Source organism: Chaetomium globosum, genomic scaffold, assembly GCF_000143365.1.
Source record: "Chaetomium globosum CBS 148.51 scaffold_7 genomic scaffold, whole genome shotgun sequence".
Classification (NCBI taxonomy): Eukaryota; Fungi; Ascomycota; class Sordariomycetes; order Sordariales; family Chaetomiaceae; genus Chaetomium; species Chaetomium globosum.
This window is the reverse complement of record NT_165982.1, coordinates 808,352-830,566: the sequence shown is the minus strand read 5'-3', so window position 1 is coordinate 830,566 and position 22,215 is coordinate 808,352. Positions and strand designations below refer to the sequence as shown.

At 55.8% G+C, this 22,215-nt stretch overlaps 8 protein-coding genes across 8 annotated transcripts; 3 read left to right on the top strand and 5 right to left on the bottom strand.

Annotated features, from left to right (window-relative positions):
* Positions 1–729: 729 nt before the first annotated feature.
* On the bottom strand, positions 730–4,051 carry CHGG_09842 (uncharacterized protein; the record flags this gene model as incomplete). Its single annotated transcript, XM_001227768.1, has 5 exons — positions 730–1,856; positions 1,912–2,838; positions 3,085–3,212; positions 3,263–3,696; positions 3,767–4,051. The coding sequence occupies 5 exons, from the start codon at positions 4,049–4,051 to the stop codon at positions 730–732; spliced, it is 2,901 nt and encodes a 966-aa protein (XP_001227769.1).
* A 1,679-nt stretch (positions 4,052–5,730) lies between these two features.
* On the bottom strand, positions 5,731–6,932 carry CHGG_09841 (uncharacterized protein; the record flags this gene model as incomplete). The annotated part of the gene is made up of 3 exons (XM_001227767.1): positions 5,731–6,629; positions 6,710–6,808; positions 6,866–6,932. The coding sequence occupies 3 exons, from the start codon at positions 6,930–6,932 to the stop codon at positions 5,731–5,733; spliced, it is 1,065 nt and encodes a 354-aa protein (XP_001227768.1).
* A 1,463-nt stretch (positions 6,933–8,395) lies between these two features.
* Positions 8,396–9,320, bottom strand: CHGG_09840 (uncharacterized protein; the record flags this gene model as incomplete). The annotated part of the gene is made up of 3 exons (XM_001227766.1): positions 8,396–8,403; positions 8,975–9,020; positions 9,213–9,320. 3 exons carry the CDS (start codon positions 9,318–9,320, stop codon positions 8,396–8,398), a joined length of 162 nt encoding a protein of 53 aa, XP_001227767.1.
* Positions 9,321–10,525: 1,205 nt separating this feature from the next.
* CHGG_09839 (uncharacterized protein) lies at positions 10,526–11,554 on the top strand (the record flags this gene model as incomplete). Its single annotated transcript, XM_001227765.1, has 2 exons — positions 10,526–11,416; positions 11,480–11,554. The coding sequence occupies 2 exons, from the start codon at positions 10,526–10,528 to the stop codon at positions 11,552–11,554; spliced, it is 966 nt and encodes a 321-aa protein (XP_001227766.1).
* Positions 11,555–14,190: 2,636 nt separating this feature from the next.
* Positions 14,191–14,584, bottom strand: CHGG_09838 (uncharacterized protein; the record flags this gene model as incomplete). Its single annotated transcript, XM_001227764.1, has 2 exons — positions 14,191–14,332; positions 14,493–14,584. 2 exons carry the CDS (start codon positions 14,582–14,584, stop codon positions 14,191–14,193), a joined length of 234 nt encoding a protein of 77 aa, XP_001227765.1.
* A 903-nt stretch (positions 14,585–15,487) lies between these two features.
* On the top strand, positions 15,488–17,491 carry CHGG_09837 (uncharacterized protein; the record flags this gene model as incomplete). The annotated part of the gene is made up of 5 exons (XM_001227763.1): positions 15,488–15,514; positions 15,761–16,199; positions 16,291–16,615; positions 16,668–16,888; positions 17,268–17,491. 5 exons carry the CDS (start codon positions 15,488–15,490, stop codon positions 17,489–17,491), a joined length of 1,236 nt encoding a protein of 411 aa, XP_001227764.1.
* Positions 17,492–18,000: 509 nt separating this feature from the next.
* Positions 18,001–18,895, top strand: CHGG_09836 (uncharacterized protein; the record flags this gene model as incomplete). The annotated part of the gene is made up of 2 exons (XM_001227762.1): positions 18,001–18,448; positions 18,540–18,895. The coding sequence occupies 2 exons, from the start codon at positions 18,001–18,003 to the stop codon at positions 18,893–18,895; spliced, it is 804 nt and encodes a 267-aa protein (XP_001227763.1).
* A 650-nt stretch (positions 18,896–19,545) lies between these two features.
* Positions 19,546–21,933, bottom strand: CHGG_09835 (uncharacterized protein; the record flags this gene model as incomplete). Its single annotated transcript, XM_001227761.1, has 5 exons — positions 19,546–20,326; positions 20,447–20,775; positions 20,847–20,933; positions 20,992–21,657; positions 21,808–21,933. The coding sequence occupies 5 exons, from the start codon at positions 21,931–21,933 to the stop codon at positions 19,546–19,548; spliced, it is 1,989 nt and encodes a 662-aa protein (XP_001227762.1).
* Positions 21,934–22,215: the final 282 nt, after the last annotated feature.

Below are 22,215 nucleotides of genomic sequence, written 5' to 3'. Positions count from 1 at the left end.
GTGTTCTTTTATTTGCCCTGACAAATGATGACATTGGGTCCTTGACCAAAGACTAACAACATTTGCCCCTTAGTATGAGGCTGGGAAGGGTGTTTACCGTATCGTGGTACGGAGTTACCCCAGACCCTCAAGTCTGGTTATAGTCCTTTCATCTCATCTTCAACCAACACCCAACTCGCCACCGTGCGCCTTGCTGTCATCCCAACAATCCCTTCCGCACTAGATATAGAAGTCCCGCATCACCAATTATCACCCGCCCTCCAGAGACCGCTACGGGTGCCGCAGCGGTCAACTCATCTGGAGGGTGAGGTCTACATACGCCGTCAACGGCGCAGGTTCGAGACGTCTCGGCACGATGTAAAATCCCGCGGGGGGTTTCGTAGCCATCTACCCCTCAGTTGCGTGGTAACTAGGGTTAGATGGTGAGCTTTTTGTGAATTTTTACTTTGAGTATTTGCGAGTTTAATCTTCTCGAGCAATATGAGGCGACCACAACCTGCAACCCACCATCGTACCTAACATCGCGACAAACCATGGAGTTGGGTAGTCGCGATCTAGTCATCTCACGCAAATATCAAGGCCAACAATCAAACACGACATACAAACTAAACAAGGGCACACCCATCTTCATTTCTTACATGGATATATTCATTCAATTATCAACTAGCATTAGTTCCTCTCCACAACCTAGAAGGTAACTTCACTTATATAGCCCCCCACCCCATCCCATCACTCCCTCACTTCCTCCCCCCCACCCAAAAAACTCTCCGGCGGCCCCAAATAACTCGCCCTCACCCCTCCCAAATCCACCACCACCTTCTGCACCACCACCCCCGGCATCAGCGCCCACACCCTCAACTTATACGCCCCCTCCTTCGGCACGGCAAAGCTACTCGTCGTGTACCTCCCCGTGCGCCCCCACACGCCATCCGCCACCGCCCCGTCCCACCCGGCCGGCATATCGCCGCCCTTGGTGGCGCCCACGGGGCGGACGTGCTGCACCGTCTTCTCGTCGGTGGTAGTGGTGCTTTCGGAGGCAGGGACGAGGGCGATGGCGTACTCGAGCGGGGTGGCGTCGCCGAGGTAGTTGAGGGCCGGGGAGAGGTGGAGGGTGACGTTGGCGGCGGTGTGGTTGGTGAAGAGGTAGAGGTCGTATTCGAGGGCGGGGGCGGTGGCGAGGGTGAGTTTTTCTGCGTGCAGCGGGAGGAGGCCGACGGCGGTGCCGGTGCGGCCGTAGTGGGTGAAGGTGTGGTATTGGAGGTGCTTGTTTTGCGGGGTGGATTGCGCCGGGGGGAGGGTGCGCGAGAAGGCGGACCCCGGGAAGGAGACGTGCTTGTCGGACTCGACGTAGCCTTTTTTGAAGGAGGACGGGAGGGCACGGGATTGGATGGGGAGGAGGACGTGCGGGTCGTCGAAGCCGAAGCGGTTCATGCCGATGCAGGGGGTGGTGATGTTGATTTTGACCGTTTCGGCGAAGGGGGCTTTGGGAGCGGATTTCCAGTCGACGGAGACGAGGACGCGCGTGTCCGGGTGGTTGACGCCGACTTTGCCGGTGGTCTTGGAGAGCTTGACCCAGGGCTGGGAGGCCGCGGCGTTCCAGGTGCAGTCCTCGACGCCGCGGGCAAAGACGTCGAAGTAGCGGGTTTTGGGGCCGTAAGGGTCCATGGGCGGTAGCGTCAGGTCGTTGCCGCTGTTGCCGTGCCATCTGTCGTCGCCCTGGACCGTCGCGTTGGACCCTTCGACGCCGACGCCGATCTCGCCGGCCAAGGCGACAAAGTCGGTCTGGACGTGGACCATCGCGGGGAGGGCGTTGCGCATGGGCTGTTGCCAGTAGCCGTCATACCCGAGATGCGTTTCTGTAAGGTCAGCATTTGGCTTTGGACAACCATGAAAGGGGAAAGAGGCGCTTACGATCCATAAAGTGCTTCCACTTGCCATCGAGCAGAGCATCCCAGCGGCGAGTGAGGTTGACATCAGCCGACGAGTAGGCGAGAACCTCCTGAATCACCGTGTTGGCGGCATTGCGCCTCTGGCCAGCATACAACATGTTCCTCGCACCGCCGATGTTGATCTTCTGAACGATCTCACCCGCCATCGCAGGGTGCAGGACGGTCTCAAAAAAGGCAGCCTGCGTCTCCGCCGGCAGCTTATCATAGATACCCTGAGCCTTAGCCACCAGCTCCGCCCACTCCTGCAGCACGGTCTCAGCCTCGTTGTAGTTGATGACGGAGTACACATGCGGCTCCATTAACTCATACTTGCGGCGGGCCGCGTACATGCCGTAGTCCATCATGACCTCAGCAATCTCTTTGGCATGAGCCGACCCAAACTCGCGCGTGGCCCAGGCCTGCGCCCACTCCAGGGTGCTATCAACATGCCAGCGCTTGGCGTCGTAGCCGAGGTCGAGGAAGTGGCTGATTGGGATCTCGAGCGACTTCATGTCGCCGACGTTGACGACCCAGATGCGGTCGGCGCCGCGGGCGTACGCCATGTGCATCTGCTCGGCCGTCTTGCTCAGCTGGATCGTGTTGATCCACTTGTAGTTGCGGGGGCCGCCGACGTAGTCGAAGTGGTAGTAGATGCCCGCGCCGCCGACGCGGTCCGTCTCGTTGAGCAGCGGCAGCCGCCGCACGTTGCCCCAGTTGTCGTCGGCCCAGAGCAGCGTCACGTCGTCGGGCACCTGCAGGCCCGCGAACAGGTAAGACATGACCTCCTTGTAGAGACACCACGTCTGGGGGACGGTCGCGATGTCGGTGATGTTGAGGCCCTCGACGAGGATCTCGCGCTGGCTCTTGACCAAGGCGGGCAGCATCTCCACGATGTGGTCGACACCGAGACCTCGATGGCGGTATCACCAGTTCCTCGCCATGCCATGTCCACAGGCTGTTGGCGGGCGTACGACTTGGCGCGCTGACACCGTACCGGAAGTAGTCGTCGAATGTCTCGTGTGAGGTGTACGCCCAGGGAACCCTCGTAGAACTTGCCCAAACTCGTTTTGCGCGCGCATCATGAGCTCCGTGTGAGAAGGATCCGATGACGATCTCGAAAGCATCTGCCCAGGGGCTGGTTGCCCGGGTCATCAACCTCGAACATGGTCGCCCAGACGGTGGGTCCACAGGTAGTTGGCACGGAGACGCAACAGCAACTCAAAGATGAGGCTGTAGAACGCGGGTCCGTAGCCGGCGCCGTAGGGGGTATCTTCCCAGTGGGAACTGCAGAAGTGTGAGCAAGAGTCCAGCACTGGTTTCACGTCAGAACTTACGCAACCCAGCTGGTTAACGCCGGCTGTTCATCGTTCAAGAAGAAACCACGGTACTTGACCGACGGTGGGCCCTGGACCTTCTTCTTGTCGGTAACGTAGAGGTTCTTGCTCTGCTTCGGCGGGCTGTCGGCCCAGAAGTACCACGGGCTGACGCCAATCTGCTCGCTGATGTCGTAGATGCCGAAGATGGTCCCGCGGGGATCGCTGCCCGCGATAACCAACGCCTTCTTGCACCCCGGCACCGGGTTCTTGACCACCTGGCTGGTGAAGGACTCCCACTTGCCCTTGACGCCCGACACATCGATGGACTTGGACGAGATGAGCTTGTCAATGACCGTCGAATGGCCAATGGTGCCGGCGATGATGACAACGCTTCCTGGCGAAGGGTCTGAGTACGCCGGGCCTGCGAAGCTGGCGGTTCCGGTGGTGGAGAACTGTGGGTGGTCAGCCAAGGTCTTCAGAGGTACTCACGAAACTCACGTGTGTGTTGTTCATGTTGTTGACCGGCTTGTACTCGTACGACGCCGCCGCCGCCTTCTTCTCGCCATTGCTGAGCGTGTAGTTGGTGCCTGTGACGCGCCCAAAGTCGACGGCGAGGTCACCAGCCGCGCGGATGACGCCCCAGTAGTCATCCTTCGACACCAGAATTTGACCCTTCCCAACAGGGCCGCCGGCAATTTGTAACTCAGCTCCATGGCCCTTGGTAGAGATGATACTCTGCTGGCCCAGCGCGGCAGCCACCGAGGCGAAGGCAAGCCAGAGGGCTCCCTTCACGCCCGTGGTTAGCATCTTGAAGGTGGCGGTGCGCAAGCTATGCTGCGAACAGTCCAACCAAAACGCGGTGGCAGCTCACAATCACGTCTCCTCGGGGACTGAAGGTGAGGACGATGCTAGCGAAGAGGTGTGTGCACGTTGGGGTTGCAGATCGCTCCCGATATAATATATCCAGGTCCCCGGGTATGCAAGGTACGGCGCTCCACTCCCGGGGCCGGGCTGCCATGAGGCCATGAGGAGATTCAAGGTTGGGCATTGGTGGGAAAATAGATTAACCAAAAAACGACGGCATCGCTACCAGCCCTGTACCCGTCGTGGGTCGTCGTATTGGGTACTCCGGAGGGGACATCGCCATATCGCCTCCAACCGCCACTAGCCATGTTGGAGAAGAACTCCAAAGCCAAGATTTGGAGACGAGCTCCAAGACGGGTGCCCGCCGGGCTGACGGGTAAAATGTCTGCGTGGAGCGAAGGGCCAACAGTCTCTTTCTTGGGTATGGGGTTGGCCAATGGAACTATCCGAGTTACTGTGGACATGTACATGTTCCTGAAGGGAGCACTGCCGAAGGGCCGTTCAAGTGTTCCACAGTTCAACGGCTGGGGCGATTCCTCTGCTCCCCAACGTCAGCCAAGGTTTACCCCAGCATCCCCACACTGGGGTCAAGCAGGGACGAATCCGGGGATAGGCAATTTCCTGGGGCCTTGATCTGCAACAATGACGGTCGCTTCCCATCCGTGTGACAACAGCTTGAGCGGCGTGTCGGGATGGTTCTTTGAGCTCCTCACGATCGCCATATTGACGCGGGAAGCCATGAGGTGGAAATACAACCGCAAGGTTGCAGTTGAAGAACGTGGTAACGGGAAAGATGCAAACAAACTGGAAGCGAAAACATCAATGGCAAGGCGGGGGAGCGGAGCGGAGGGAGGAAGATGGCGCTAGACTTTAGCCGAGAGAAAGATCCACGAGTCGATTTCCAAAGAAGCGTATTTAACCTCCCGAAAATGCAGGTTGACTTCTTCGGGCCAGGGTCCAGCGCGAGTCGATCCGTCAACGCTGTGTTCGTTCCAGCTTCCAGAAGCTGAGCTTTGTTGGGTCCTCCTGCGTCCTTCCATCGGGACAACGGGTTACCCGCAATTGATAATGAGCTGCGAGCCGTGTGCCATCAATGGCACGTGTGTGGGCTTGATGATGATGCCGCCGCCCGGAAAGCCGGCCCTTGAATTACGAGATTCAGGTCCCAACAGCTGTTGGGTAGATTCGCGGGAGCTGCCTGGAGGATGGGACTTTCGGTTCTCGGTGTGGTTCGATTTCAACAAGGGAGGCGCACTTACACAAGCGGGAAATTCCATGAATCAAGATACCTATGTCGTTCCGTCGTTCCCGTAGTCAAGCAACACTGACGCACTGTGGTGACTGAGCGGGACGGCACCCAATGTCAGCTCGAGTCGGGAGGAGCCAGAGGCGGGAAGACCAACCTCGTCGCGGCCGGTGAACATCGAGAAGAAGAACATGCATAAAGATTGCAAGCGGTTCACGGTGTTGTCGTCATGGCAAGCGCGATGCATTTTCCTGCCTCAGTATACACGGCAGAGCACATACCTCGAAGCTCCGAGAACCGCCCTCACAAACTCGTACAAACTCCTCCAGTCCAACCAGCAGGCCTTGCTTAGCGACGCAGGCCCGTCGACAACCCCTCAAGCAGTCCCCTCGACCCACCGATACCGCGGCAACATGGCCATCTTCTCCTCCGGACTGACCTCGGTATCCCCATAGACCATCCTCGTGCCCTTCTTCTTCTTCTCCCCCGCACCACCACCTGCCCCCGCTTCCTCCGCCGCCCCTCCAGCCTTTCCAGCGCCCGGTCTGATGCCCGCCTCGGCCATTCTTATCATATGGTCGATATCATCACCGCCGGGGCCGCCCTGTCTCGCCGCATTCGCCACCAGTTCGTCCACAGTCGACGGCGCGCCGCCGTTGTAGAAGTACGGTGCCGCGCCGGCAGATCCGCTGGGCGGCCTGGCGGGTAACGGGGTCGCGCCTGGTGGGAAGGTGCCGGCTGGCGGCGGGTAACCTTGTGCCGCGGGATAAGGCGGCGCGGCGCCCGGGGCGGGATAGGGATAGCCCGGTTGTGGAGCGGAGTAAGGGGGGTTCTGTTTGGACAGGTGTGAGGATTGGATGAGGTGGTGGTGGTTAGGGGGTAGATTGGGGACGCTTACGGCTTGTGCTGGGCTTTGTCCATCGGCGGATGCGGCAGCAACGGGAGTACCGGTTATCCCTGCGGCCTTCTGAGCCGCAACGTTCGCGCGATGCTCGGCTAGCCGCTTCTTGAGCTCCTCGGGGGTCTCGTACTTGAGCTTCTTGGCGGGTCCCTGGCCGCCTGACAGTCCTCGTGGAGGGTTACCTGTCGCGGCTTGCCTCTCGGCCTGGGCGGTGTAGAAGTTCTGGATGATGCGCTGGTTATGCTGTTGTATGATGTCCTCGGGTACTCCCTCCATGCCGAAGATCTCAATCTCGAGGCCTTGCCGATTTGGGAGCGCATTCTCGACGCTTGTGAGGTTTTCCTTGTGGACTTGGTTCATGTGAACGGAGAGACCTGCAAAGCGGGCAATTGTTAGCATTGTCTGCCTATTGAGCGGGCCGGGCGCGGTATGCCCAACGCGACTCCTTACACACCTCCAGCCGTGTTTAATCGCTTGCCGCATCGGTCGCACTTGAAGTGTTTCGCCTTCTGATGGGAGATGAGGAGCTTGAGATCCTCAAAGTCTCGCTCGCCTGGGCAAGAATCAGTTAGCTTTTGAATCGGAATGGGGGAAATCGCGAGAAGCGCACAGTAATAACACCATGGTCGCGATAGGAGCTCCTCCACGTCTGGGTGACCGCGCTTCTTCTTGCCCATTGTGATCGTTGGCGGGTTTGGGGGGAATAAGCGTTTGGCACAGTTGTTTCAACGAGTGTGGGTTCTCGGGCAGGTGGTGTGGTTGACGTATTTCGAGACGGTGGGGAATGATGTTGATGGATGCTAAGGTTCGATGCTCTGGTGTTTCCAGTGCTGTCGAGTTCCCAAATATTCAGCCTGCCGCCGGCGATGAGCGCCACATGACGCTAACCCTATTACGGACTAGTGGCGTTTCTGCCACAGAGGATGTTAACTTAAAGTGGGTACCTGCCCAGCATTTCTCACCAACCACTTACTCTCAATCTGCATAACTCACCTAAGTGCATAACTACAACACCCACCTACAAGCACCTCTAATTTAATCTTTGCTACTTTTCTTACTATCATTTTCAATTCCTCCACATCAATCAAGACACATATTGCCGCTCCGTCCTAACTACCAAATTTCATCTCCGGGCCGCACCGTCAGCAAATCACAAAGCGTGCAATATACATGTAGGCACCCGCCTACCTACATGTCCCTACCTAAGCAAAGCCTGGAACCCAACGGAAGAGACAAGACGAAGACATTCACGCTTCGTTCTATTCCTAATCATCCCGGGGTGTTTTCTCGTGCGGTGAAAGTTGTATATAGCGCACAGTCTGAGATGTTTCCCAACATTCATCTTCCAGAGCTCCATACCCACAACTTATACGAGAAACAAAGGCCGCCATAAGATAGACAAGAGTCACAAAACACTTACGTTTCCGAGGGCAACGCCGCCTTCTATGGTCGAAACATCCGTGCCGGGGTCTATCTGCAGACCGCGCCAATCGTGACAGGGACCCTCTTCCGGCAGACAGCGATGTTAGCAACCAAGGTCCCTTATTATAGGAGTGGTATATTCCAGTTCGCTCTCGCCGCTCGCCTCTGAATCCTCGCCATCAGTGTCTTTTTTTCGCGCGTTGACCTGTACGGCTGGTGCGCACTTTAGGCAAGGTCTGGCGCGTTTTTTTTTTGGCTCAGCCGCTCTGTGGTATTACTACTCCTTGCCCTAAGCGTGGAGCCCATGACCCAGTGAAACAGCATCACCTGGGTCTCGAGTTTAGTGGCTATAGGGCAGTTGATTGGGCTTCTCGTCGGCGTTGGAAGTTTTGCTTCGGTCGCGCTCGGGTGGGAGTACGCAGTTCTCGGTACCTTCCAGCGGCTGAAGAAGGCCCGCCTAAATGATATTTATCCTTTAGGATCAATGACTCTCCACCGACCTAGTCGCCGTTTCATATGTGGTAACTCAAGTATGGAGAGATATATAGTAGTTGCGACAGAAAGATGGAGAGGAAACGCTTCGCTACTTAAATGGAAGGAATGAGGTCCCCGGGGGAATTAGCCGAACTGAACTTGGAAGTCCTTGGGAGGCTCTGTGGTGGTAAATGATATGGGCGCGCCAGGCAGAGGGGAGGAGTTGGTTAGTGCCTCCAAATACCTACCTACCTGCCGAGATGTAGTCAATAGCATTCCAAGATTGTATAATTACCATATCACCTCGCGTCTTGGAGGCCTAGCTCCCCTAACGCCCTCCCTTGTTAGATCCCCTCTGTGTAGCTAACTATACCTAACAAACCAGCTAAAGCACACGCGATTTCTACACAGGTCTAAAGTCGTTAGCTGGAGCTAAGGTGCCCCCGTCATGGAAGGATGCTTTAGCCAAGAGAGAATGATGAAAAAAGGGGGTTTTGAGTTATAGGCGCTCGCGTTACTAGTGCATGAGTTCCGTAAAACTAATCACTCTCAGTATCTTGCGCCATATGGGGACGAGGAGTAGAACGCCATGGGCGAGGTCCCACGGTCGTTCTGAACCACTTCAGTGACTGGCAATTGCCGAAGCCTTGCAAACCGAGGTCTAAGTTCTAACGAACGATGGGAGAATGCACTACACAGCTGCACGGACGACGACGTCGAGAAGAAAGACGGGCCCAGATGTCCGGATGGCGCCATGTAAACTGGGTTGTCGAAAAATATGACATTAACAAGAGACAATCGGACAGTGTGACATATTGCGTACCTGCCTGGCAGGGTACGATGACGGTAGGAGATGGGAACCACCTGGCCTAGACAAAATATGTGAAACTAAGCGACACGCACTTGTATTGGTGTCTTGATGGATAGGTAGGAGGTACCTACTGAACGGGGACATGGCAAATTGTTGCCTTGGATGTAACCTTGACGTGGTGAAATGAAGCCTCCATTGTAGGCCGTTGAGGTAGGCGAGGGGACTAACCCCAACGGGACTAGCAACTAACAAAAGCAGGTTTATGATGTTGAGCTGCCTGGATCTTGTCTTTCGAGTGCCACTCGCCACTCTCGTTCTTACATTCGTTGGTGCTCAAGGGAAAGGTTGTATAGCACATGTTGGAAACAGGCACGCACTAATGCCAGTGCTCAAGAGTACCTCAGGTACCTAACCTAGTACCACAGCTAGGTAACTTTTATTACAGTTGTTTGCCTCTTCAAGTTAGGCATCAGAGATCCTGTTCACTAATACATCTCCTGTTTTCTTTTCTTTTTTCTCTCCTTTTCTTTGATTCTCTTCGCCTGCCGCCGGCTCCCTCCATGTACCGTCAAGTCCCAAACCAGACACTATAGTTCCTCGTGCAAACGTGTATCTTAAGTGGCATAATTCTAAAGCAACTGGTCCCCAAGATGCACGCCGGGAACAGTACCCAGAATCCAACAATCTTCAGTTTCACACGCCATCCTGCATCGATCACTTGGCGGTTGGGGGAGATCGAAGAAGTTGCTGCACATGTCGCCAGTGGCGCAGTATCACGGATGCCAACAGGCCCAAGCGATGCCGTCGTTCATAAGATCTTGAACTCTTCCATCGCCTGGCTCCATAGGTACCTACTCAGCTCATTCACCTTTTGATTTTACCATGTCAAAAACAGATCATCACAAGAAGGGAAATGATCCACATCGTTTCTCGCGACGCCCCTCCCTCTAATCTTTAGGCTGCGTTCAACACGAACAGCCGCAACACTTCCGGAATTGGGAATGTATATGATATTGGCGACGAGTGATGGAGAAAAAGCCGCCGAGGGCCGAGGCTGAGGAGTGCAACCCAAGAGTCGCCAGCTCTCGCGCGCTTAACAAAGCATGAAACACTGCCGATCAACAGCCGTTGTAGGGTAGCATCGAGTGGGAAGCGCTCCAGTAGGAGGGCCTGTTTAATATCCGTTTGTCGCATGCAAGTGGATTTCCCCGGTCTTCCTCCGCACTACCGAGAGTCCGGGTCCGCACACCTATGCCGGCACTACTTGCGGGCTGACGACTTTAGATGTTGGTGTTGATATTGGTGGAGAATCTTGCCAGGAATAGCTTGCTTGCGAAAACCCGGAAAGCCACCCCGACAAGCCCTCTGGGCGAAGCGGCGATCCTGCTTCCGGAAGCAATGATTGACATACATACAACCGGGCGTAGCCGCTCGGGCCTCAGGGGCTTTCAAGGGGCTATATAAACCCAGGAGCAGCTCGATCCTGTCTCGACATTCTTGTGCTGTTCCACACCGTCACCGGCTGTTGATTCACCTTGCCCGCCAACGAGCAACACCTTCATCATGAGACTCACACGTTCCAGCCTCGCCCTTCTCGCTACGGCGGGCTCTGTCGCCGGACAGGGGTGCGACGTTCCCTCCTCCTACAAGTGGACGTCGTCGGGCGTGCTCGCCGAGCCCAAGAGCCCGTGGGTTGCGCTCAAGGATTTCACCGTGGCGCCCTATAACGGCCAGCACCTCGTCTACGCGACGACCAACGACGGTAGGAACTGGGGATCGATGGCATTTAGCCCCTTCAAGAACTGGGAGGACATGGGCTCCGCCACCCAGACGGGCATGAGCCAGGGCACCGTCGCACCGACACTCTTCCACTTCGCCCCTAAGGATATCTGGGTGCTCGCCTACCAATGGGGCCCGACGTCCTTCTCCTACAAGACGTCGAGCGACCCCACCAACCCGAACGGGTGGTCCAGCGTGCAGCCGCTGTTCGAGGGAAAGATCTCGGACTCCGGCACGGGCGCCATCGACCAGACGGTCATCGGCGACGACGAAAACATGTACCTCTTCTTCTGCGGCGACAACGGCAAGATCTACCGGGCCAGTATGCCGATCGGCAACTTCCCGGGCAGCTTCGGCACGCAGTCGACCATCATCATGAGCGATAGCACCAACAACCTGTTCGAGGCGGTACAGGTGTACAAGATCGACGGGCAGCAGAAGTACCTGATGATCGTCGAGGCCATCGGCAGCGGGGGCCGGTACTTCCGCTCCTTCACGGCGACCAGCCTGGGCGGCGACTGGGCCCCCAACGCGGCCAGCGAGAGCAACCCCTTTGCCGGCAAGGCCAACGGCGGCTCCAACTGGTCCAACGACATCAGCCACGGCGAGCTGGTGCGTCTCAGCGCCGACCAGACCTTCCCCGTCGACGCCTGCAACCTGCAGCTGCTCTACCAGGTGAGAAATCGGCTTATTATCCATGTAAATGAATCTTCACTGACAACCCTAACCCTGAAAAAGGGGAGAGACCCATCATCGAACGGCGAGTATAACGCCCTGCCGTACCGCCCTGGCCTGTTGACGCTGCAGAAGTAGAGATGTCCTGGTCCTTTTGGTGTTTCGAGGTGTTTTGACGAAGGGGCGCAGAGGCGCAGAGTTGAGCCAAGATCACCTAAAACCCTAGCCCTGGTCACCAGGGAAAGGGGTCTGAGGACTTTCTTGGAAACATGGCGTCTACTCCTCAGTGATTAAGTTATTTTGCCAATATTTCGAGACGAGATTTGGCCGAGATTTCATGTACATACTCGGGGGTTGATTTGAACCGGCTCGTACATTAGCAAAAGCTGTATATGAACGAATACCCTTATGAGACCTAGTGCATGCCCCTACCTACACTTCTACGCCCAACGAAGGGGCCAGCTTCCAACCATCTGGAAACCAGTACACTTTCGCGCCTTAGACCGAATTCATACTTGTCTCTTGGGTACCCCCAAGGCCACGCATTCCGCCAGGCCGACTGTAGCACTGCCTTCATCTCCCCTCCCTTCGCCATAACCCGCTCCCTATCCCAAAACACATACCCCCAATCACGAAGCACGGCTGGGATATCGTCCCCGTACGAGTTGCTGTATGTTTTTCCCCAGATAATGACCCACGACAGCGGTGGCGCCTTCTCTTCGTCGCCGAGAAAGGGCATTCTCTGCTTTGCCCTCTCCAGCTGGTCATGGTGTGAAGGGTTGTGACGGCGCCTCACCCGGTCGTGATTCATCTGGTTTATGGCTTCTGGAATGGTATCATATAGGCGCCATCCATTATCCGCCGGCAAATCGATGAAGGTCCCTTCGTCGGCCACTCTAGAGAGGGCCTGCAAAAGCGGCAGGCCGTGAGAGATGGTTCCTTTTGGATAGATAGGCAGTCGTTTGCGGGCTAAAGTCAGCTACATGTGCATACCTATGAATTGAATAAAAAAAGGGGCGCGGAGGTATTGCATACCCATGACCTTGGGGTCAACCTTGCGCTTCGGTGCTGTTGTATCCATCCGCGTTATGTGGGGGTTGCAGACCGAGTTGTGTCTGGCTCTGACGAGCTGGTCTATGCAATGAACCTCCTCAAGTTCCCATGCGTCGAAGATGCTAAGAAACCTGGTTCGCAGTGTCTGATGGAAATCAAGCAGGTCTTGAAAAATCTGGAAACGATAAAGCGCTCGGAGGAGTCGGGTCCGTTCCATGTCTCGCAATGAGCCGAGTTTGGGTGGTTCCTGTGTCCCGAGGTTTTGCAAAAAGAGAGTCGTGCAATCCGTCATCAGGGGGTGCACAACGCCGAGGTAGAACGATGCGATGTTGGTGATATCGTCTATGCTACAGCGCTAGAAAGCCACATCTTCGGCAGGCCCATGTTGACTGTGGAGTTCCATGTACTCTCGTATGACTGGGCGGATTGCCGAAAAGCGCTTGGGTTGTAGCTTAACGACGCGTTGCTCGACAGCACGGGATGAGGCTTGACGAATATAAGCATTGACGAAGACGCTTCCGAGCGTTCTCTTGAGGCATTGGCATAAGAGGCGCTCGCGGCCAGAACGGTACTGCTGATAAAATACGGGAGAGGCGTGTACGAGGGCACTCAGGTCGCTCAGGTCAACGATGTGGGAAAGGATCAGGCCTGGAAGTTCCGCCGGTAGCATTTCTAGTGTGGACGTACCGGGGAAGGCTGCTTCCGTCTTCGCTACGCCAGCCATCGTGGCGGTTTCGCCGCGGGGGGACTCCCGAGTTGGCGATGGTTGTTTGCACGCGGCGATGTAAACGAGGTAAAGCCGTAACAAATTCGGGAGTTGAATTCGGTTTATAGGGGGTTGATGCGTGGGCAGTTTTGCTTGTACAGTGTGTCCTGTCGGGATCAAGTGGTGGGTGAGTTGGATATATGCAGTTGCGAGTTGGATTGTTGCGAGACAGAATCATGGTGTCATTGTCCGTAAATGTTGCCACACCTGGTCCCACCTCGACACGTCACCATGGCCTGAGCCAGCGCCAAACCGTACCCAGAAGTCCCAGAACTAGCAGGGGATGTTGGCCCAGTGCTTATGGCCAGCCCGCAACCGTTATGGTCAACCAGCGGCGGTATACCAAGGGTTCCCACCAGCGGCACCACTGGAGGGGCAGGACAAGGTCGAATTTCGTTTTACATAGGTACTTGCCGGTCCCTGGGCTGGAATACAAGATCCGCTACGGTCTTAGGCTTGGAGCTGTACACGACCTCCAGTGGTGAACGTCCGGTGGCTTCCGTGTAGGCCACGTCGAGGTTGTGCTGTAATTTGATGCTGGCAGCATGTCCGTCCGTGGCGTCTCGTAGTTCGTTGCGATATGGTGCCGGATGGCCCACTCTGAAACCCAGAAGGCGCACCGACGGGAAGTCAAAGACGGAGCTTTTGGGGCTAATTCCTAAGTTGATGTCCTGGAAGAGCTCTAGGATCGTGGTGACATACAGTACGTAGTCTTGGGCTGTTCTGCTGAAGATTATGACGTTGTCAATATACGCTCGGCAGAAGTGCCGGAAGCGATGCAGGCGACGGTCCATGAACCTCTGCGCGTAGGTTGGTGAGAGCTAGAACAAGATAGCTCTCTAGGAAAGAATGCAAGAGGACAACAATCGTGTTCCTGCCTTAGTTACGTGTTTGTGTCTGTGATGCGGGGGTGGCGGAAGGGGGAGGCGCCTTTGATGACGTGGAGAGAGATGTCTTAGAGGGTGACGGGGTTGCGGAAGTCGGCGTCGAGTGAAAGGATGGGGCCGATGACGCAGTTTCGGTCGTAGCCGCCGAAGAGAAGAGAGCCGGGCATCTTGGCAGTGGCGCCGGCTGAGCCGTAATGCAAGCCGAAGGAGCTGGACGGGGTTTCGCCGGCAGATTCGAGCGCCCAAGGGATTATGGTGGCGTTGACGGTTGGAATCGCGCCGCGCCAGTGAAGTCTTGTTGCCGATCGGGGCCGCCGATGCTGAGACAGCCGGTGAAAATAGGGTAGAGGGTGTCGTCGGGTAAGCAAACATCTGAGATGCGGATTCGATGAGGGCAATCGAGTGGTTCTGGGCGTCAACGATGTTGGTCGCGAACTGCATGCTCATGGTCTCCAGATACATGTTGGGCGAGCCCACGGGCTTCGATGCCCGCGGTCAGCAGTTGGGTTTCCGGCCTGTATGATATCCTTCGGGCCGGGTTGCTTTTGCTCGATCCGGTAACGATTTTATCTTTGAGGTAGGTCCCCGACGCGCAGTGAGGCATTGAGTTGAAGGCGCAATAATCAGACGTCGTGACATATTAGGTGTGGAACATGCGACCTGGGAATAGTGCGATGTTGGGCTGGGAACTGATAGAGACTTCGACAGCGTTCCAAGGCCCATCTGGGCCGAAGGCTTGCTTGGACCATACTGCCTGCCTTGGTTCCGCAGCCAGAACGAGCCGGAGGACCACGAGAGAGAGGGCGAAGAGGCAGGTTAAGAATATCATTGCAGGATGTTTTATCCAGGCATTATCCGTCCCCGGTCAATTTTGCGATGATATGTAAGAGAAGGAGGATTTCAAAAGAGGAACGACACTGGAGCAGGTCCAGAGGAAAAGACCGAATGACTTAAAGGAGCCAGCGGGCTCCCCGTCCCCCTGGGGCCTGACTCCTCACGATAAACCTTGTTTCCAGCCCCCTTCCCATTTCCCCTTTGCCTTGCCCTGGTCCTGGTCCTCAGGCATGGAACCAACGACGCGGATATTGCGGGATGTCGTTGAACGCACGGCAGGTTCGGTTTTTCGGGACTGTGTGACATGCTATTGTTACCGCCAGGCATATCATTTCTGTCCTAGTCAGAGAGCATGGAAGGGATTTAGTGAGCCGCGGTTATCGAGTGGGCGGTTACACAAACGTTGCGATTGGTCATTCAGGCGACCGGTACGATATGATGTTGCCCATTCCGCAGCGAACCTTGGCGCCCATGTGAAGACTGAAGACTGGACGCTCATAGGCGACTTGAACCTGAGGCTCTGGAACCGAAATGGTAGGCGCCGTCAACGCGCAGTTGGTGTGTCAGCTTCTGGTTCGGTGTTGCTTGCGCCTCTCGCTCAGCTGGGGGGCCATGGTGGCGGCCCCTAGCTGTTGGTGAAGGCGCTTTTGGAGGGCTGATCATCCTTTCTAAAGGCCGAACCCCCGCCTGCATCAGCAAGGCTGCCCAACATGCGCCATCGACCTCTCAGTTCTCACCATGCCTAGCTAGCTTTTCCAAGGCTTTTGGCCACAAGCAGGCTCAACTACGGCCAACAATATGAAGACTAGCGATTCCACGGCTGTCAAAGTCACAAATATCCTGTCATCACGCAAGCTGCGCCTGTTGCTTCCTATCACGTTGATCCTTAGCGTCTTCGTTGTTTTCGGCCACCGCTACGATGCACTCCCCAGAATTCCGGCGACGTGGAGCCAAGGAAGTGACAGCAAACCGGTAGACGACACGGAGAGTGTGGTTGACTGGTCACAATTCGCCTACACGCAATACGTGACCAACAGTCAGTATTTGTGCAATTCGGTTATGTTGCTCGAGCGACTGCAGAACGTCGGCAGCCGTGCCGATCGCGTCATCATGTACCCATCGTACATGTTGGACCAAAACGCCGCATCGATCAGCCCCGATGGCCGACTGCTGATCAAGGCACGCGATGAGTATGGCGCCAAGCTTGTACCCATCCAGGTCCAGTCCCGTCGAGGGGGTGATAGTAGGTTTTCCCCCTTATCCGTATACCCCGCCCAGCCCCGACGGAGTAAAGCCCCAAAATAGAGCCGGGTGCTGACTAGGAGCTCCCGTAGCAACCTGGGCCGAGTCCTTCACCAAACTGCTCGCCTTCAACCAGACCCAATATAAGCGAGTACTGTCCCTAGACTCCGACTCGGTGGTCCTCCAAAGCATGGATGAGCTCTTCCTCCTCCCATCCTGCCCCATTGCCATGCCGCGCGCCTACTGGCTCTATCCCGACACCAAGATCCTATCCTCACAGCTCGTGCTCGTCGAGCCGAGCGAGCGCGAGTTTTCGCGGGTGATGGCAAAGGTCGACGTCGCGGGGCGGGACGACTATGACATGGAGATCGTCAACTACCTATACGGCGACACGGCGCTGGTGCTGCCGCACCGGCGGTACGATCTCCTCACGCAGGTCTTCAGGTGGGAGGACGGCGAGCACGCCAAGTATCTCGGCGGGCGAGAGTGAGGTATGGGATCCGGTAGCCGTGTTCAACGAAGCCAAGTTCCTGCACTTTTCCGACTGGCCCGTGCCGAAAGCCGTGGTTGGAGACGGCGAAGATGCGGGCGAAGAAGCAGCCGGCGTGTCGTGTGCGGGACGGGATGGAATATTGCGTGGAGAGGGATTTGTGGAATGGGTTTTACGAGGACTTTATGGAAAGGCGCAAGGTAAGTCTCTTTTACCAGCTGGTTGATACCTATATTTGCTGACGATGTCGCAGCGGATTTGTTAGGTAATTCGCATGGTTCCGGATGCGCTGGGCGATTGACTGGTGGCTCGTGGTCACCAACGGGCCAACAACGTGTTTTATTTCTTGGGTAAAGTTGGCATCAAGGCTTGTTTGAATCAGAGGGCCGGATATCCCACATTGTGGTTTGGCGTTGTAGGGCACATCATGCATGGTAGGCGTTCGATAGGTAGCATTGACGGGAATTGAATTGTTGGTCCGACATGACCACCGGGTTCGGCGGCGGGACGGAAAAAGATCATGCCGATAACTTTTACCTTTCTCTTTTCCGCCTCCTTCCTGCTGTGCTGTTGTCCTAGGTACTTTTCTTGCATCTCGTGTTCAACCCCACGCCCAGGTTAGTTCTCTGGCACGGCGTGGGGGCCATCGCATGGTTGCGGCAGTTCATCCGAAAGGGCAGTTCTCGAACCTGGGAAGGTTGCCTTCAACAAGAACGCAGCAACAGCTCAGCTCGGATTGTGGTGGTACTCACGAGAAGAATGGGAAGCTTGGCGGCACCTTGATGGTCACCTCCGCATCGTGAGAGGGGGCCAACCGCCAGTCATAACGTAAAGCCATCAAGGTTCTCAGTCAGGCTTTTCTCAGAGAATTCCCGCCTTCTCTCAATACCATCGTTTCTTCAACCAATCAGTCAATGTGGCATTATCTGCAGCCCGCAGGAGTCCCCCGGTCCCCAGCCACGAACACCCACATCATCAGTTCATAAAGAAGCGTCATCCTTGAACGCCAAGTGAAGTTCTACCTATCCTCCTGCCTTGGAATGCTGAAAGGAACCGGCTTTGCTTCCACTTTGGAACCTAGAGAAGCCGATCGAACTGGCAAGCCGGCTGTACCACCACACTAGGGAAAGAAAACACACCGAAGCCCTTGCTCTCCAGCTCTGCCTCCAGAATGCCGAGAGAAGCCCCCCACAGGCGGAAAAGTCGAAGGACTCGGCCTCAAGTATTTATCTGGAGGCTACCACCCAACACCAGGGGGAAGGTTACACAGTGCCTACCATTCTCCAACAACACCACTCTCCCATAATCCACCATGCGCTCCTCTATCCTTTCCGCCCTGTACGTCCTCGCGGCCGGCACCTCAGCCCTACCCGCCTCCTCAGCAGCACAGGACACAGCAACCACCATCCCCTCCTCCACCGCCTCCGCAAGCTCAACCCCCACCCCCTATGACTTCACCGCCGGCGCCGTGCCCTCTTTCCCCATCCATTCCTCCTGCAACAGCACCCTCCGGCGGCAGCTCGAGCGGGCCCTAGACGAGACGGTCGAGCTGGCCGCACACGCGCGGGACCACATCCTCCGCTTCGGCAGCGACTCGCCCTTTGTGCAGAAATACTTTGGCACTGGCAACGGCACCGATGGGGCAGCTCTGGCCTCGACCGCTATGCCCCTGGGCTGGTTCAGCCGCGTGGCGTCCGCGGACCGCGGCAACATGACCTTCCGCTGCGACGACCCGGATGAGAACTGCGCGACCCAGGACGGTACGTACCGCCTGACCCCCCCCCCTCCTCTCCGACATGATCTTGGCCTTCTGAAGTTGCTCGAATGAAAGAAACTAACGGGTCGTATCAGAATGGGCGGGCCACTGGCGCGGCGCCAACGCGACGCAGGAGACGGTCATCTGCGCGCCATCGTTTGCGAAGCGGCGCTGGCTGAGCTCGGTGTGCGGGCTGGGCCACACCGTCGTCGGCTCGCCGCTCAACACCTTCTGGGCCACCGACCTGCTGCACCGCGTCCTACACGTGCCGCGCATCAGCGAGGGCATCGTCGAGCACTTTGCCGAGGACTATGAAGGGGTCCTGGAGCTGGCCAAGAGCGACCCGGCCAAGTCCGCCATTGATAGCGATACCCTGCAGTACTTTGCTATTGATGTGTATGCGTTTGATGTTGCGGCGCCGGGGGTGGGCTGTACGGGGGATGAGGAGTAGGAACAATGTTACTGCCAGTCAGTTCCCGTGTTTTAAGAGAACCTAACTTGTTTAAATCTACCTTAGTCGCCGAGGACTGGGTTGAATCAAGCAGGCCGTTAATAAATAAAGCCTTACGGCACCCTCTCCCAACCACCAGACTTTTCAGGGCATCGCCCGCAATAGCGCTATTGGTCTCGTTGTTTATCAGAACATATAACCCAGGAAGGTCCTGATATCCGAGCCCTGGTTTTCCTGTGCCTTCATTGCCATTGTGTAGGACATACCAGGTATCGCGATAACGTTAGAAACACAGGGCAAATCCCTTCTCTCTGGAGGGACGTGCTACATTGGTGGTTCAGTTGGATCATGTTCTTCTATCTAGAAATGAGGGGGGGGCAGATTTTGCAGCCGGGGTATAAAGGTCAGCGTGATTATCAGGGTCCGGATCAATTACACTCCCATCAATGTCACCAGCCCGTTGCAGTGTAATTGCACCTTACGTAAGCGAAGCCACATTGAATTGATCCACGGAAGGCACTCGTTGAAATGGATGCAACATGTTGAAATTGGTGGGGCCGAACTGTGGGCCCCGTTGTGGGGCAATAACCTAACCCAAAATGGGAGAAGTGGGTCCAAATTTCCATACAAATCCCTAACCCTAGCTATCATCAATCATCTTCCATGTGTCCGTGTGTCTTCCATGACAGTATTGGATCGAGATCATCAATCACGCCGGCATCGTACCAGCTGCGGAGGATCTGACAGAGAGATATTGTGTTCGCCTGTAGCCGGTTGCGTAAAGGAGTAACCATATGGCCAGTAACGCTGAACAAGCGCTCAACTTCGGCGCTCATAGGAAGCACCGTGTGTAGATCCAACGCCATGCGCGCAAGCCGTGGGTAGGTGTTCCTTCTCTTGTGCCAGTAGGCACGGGGATCCTCCTCGTACCAATCAAAGTCGCTATTATCTAGTTGCCAACGCTCAAACTCGTCAAGTTCGACCAGCGCTGGCGATGGAAAGGGTGAAGGAGAGGTGGGTGCTGAGTTTGTTGGAGTTCGCTCCTGGGTTCTGAAGATTGCGAACCTGTTGCTCGAGAGGCGGGGGATTTTCGTGGGTGGTTCTGAAGCCTCTTTCTGCTCGACTGGTAGGTCTCGGTATTGTTGCCTCCAGAGTTCTCGGACTTGTAACTTCGCTGGCTCGATCCAGTCAGCGTGATGCTCACGCCACGCCTCGAACCTACCCCATCGGTGCCGAGGGTGCAATGCGGTGGCAGCGTAGATGAGAGGAGACTGGCCGATCTTCTCGTAGTATTTGTCGAGCTTCATCCATGCGTTGTTGACGTTAATAGCGACGTGTTCGCCGTCAACGAGGTCTTCAACTCTCGCCTTCGCTCTCTCGAGAGACTCAAAGGAGGAACTCGTACCCATCGAGAAGATCCCAGCTTGCTCCCTGTACTAGACTGATCGGGCTCATCGCAGGGAGCTGCGCTTCTTCTCACGAGGTTGACTCGTCGCCCCTGAAGAGCTTTCACAACGAGCTCAAAGTCGAGAAGGGATCTTCTTTCAACACAGAGGATGACCTCCCAGGTCGTTCGCGGTCAACTTGTTCTCCTCATTTAAGAAGAGCGGCTCCTTCGCGCCTTTCTTTAGAGTGCCTGCTGTCGTCCGGAACTGCGAGTCAACGTGAAGCTTCGCCTCAAAGAGGAAGGTCTCGTAGAAAGGCTGGAGTTGAAGAGCGCGTTCCATCATGAAGTACTGAGAGAGCCACCGCGTAGCGTTGTCTGTCACCACTCCGACCGGCGTGTGTTTCTTGATCTTCTCACCTTCGGAGGCTTCTCGGATCCGTTGCTCTTGCGCCGAGATGAGCTTCTTGGTCCAGAGGTCTGACCTGTTGACCTCCTTCTCACGGTCAGTGATAGGTAGGTTGACAAGGCGAGATGCACATACCTGACAGAAGTTATGAAGCTTACCAATGGGGCCTTTCCTCCTCCATTGCTCATGCTCATGTTGAGTAGTGAGTAGGCTAGTAGAGACTTCTCGCTCAAAGGCATCACATTCTACACCAAAGAGTAGTGCTCTAACTACTAGGTTGATGATGTGGCCGAAGCATCGAACTCTCCTCTCTTTCCACTGGAAGCCGAGCTTCTCACCGATTATTTTCAACGCGGCGTCGTTATTTGTAGCGTTGTCGACAGTGAAGTAGCCAATCTTCTTTTCAATACCATAGTTTCTAATAACATCGAGGATGGCCTCCGCGATGTTCTCACCCGTATGCCGGTCACTCATCTCTGGCAGACCGAGCACAATCTTGTGAGGCGTGCCCTCTTCGTCTCGGAAGACTGCGCTCACGCCGTAGAGAGAGAGGCGGTTGCGTGAAGTCCATCCATCGAAGACTAGATGAACCAGCCCGGGGCTCTCCTGGAGCGTCTTAACCACCGCATCCTTATGCCGCTCAACCTCTCGTACAGCGAGGGCGTGAACAGTCTTCTCGGAGAGGTTGGCTTTTTGAATGTCGACAGAGGGGTTGAGGTAGGAGAAGACATCGCGAAGATAAGGGTGTTCAGCTGTGCGGAAAGGAAGATTGGCGCTGATGAGCCATCTTACAATCCTTCGTTGAAACTCAGCTCTATCGAACGCGCTGATCAAGTGGTTGGCCATCCTCTGATCTTCGGCGTTGTTCGCATTGAGATTGAAGAAGGTGGCGATGGATCTCGAATTGCTGCTCTCGCGTTGGGGCTTGACGGCAGAAGGCGGCGGTCGCTTACCGGTAGGATCGCTAAGCTGGTGAGAGTTAAAGAGATGAATCTCGACGTTCACAAGATTTCGTGGGTTATAGGCGGCTGGCTTCCGGTTGCGTTGTTGGATACATCGAAGGCATACCCATACACGGTCTTTGCCGTCGCGTGAAATATCATACCCGAATTTCCATACCCACGACCACGCTGGCCCCTTGCGTTCAGTGAATAGGTAGCCGGGAAATCGCTTGAAGAGAAAGGCCAGGTCTTCTTCAGTACGTGTAGGAACCGCGGCGACGGCAGCAGATGCTTCTGTAGCCATTATGGTGGCAGGTAGGCCAGAATGCCGAGCTCGTCAGAGCTTGAGCTGCGAATTGACTGGGATTAGGGCGGTGGGAGTTCTGCCGATGCCCTGACCGCTTCATGTTAGTGTTCACCATACAAATTACTATTAATCACTATCACCTGCTAAGAAGGACCCACTATTCTGCAATGTCTGCAATAATGGATCCACGTTGCAGAGGGCCAGGTTGAATTGCAGGGGTTTTGGAAGCCTTCAGTTGCATTGATTTATGTGGGGCGTTGCAGCTGCAATTCAACTGCA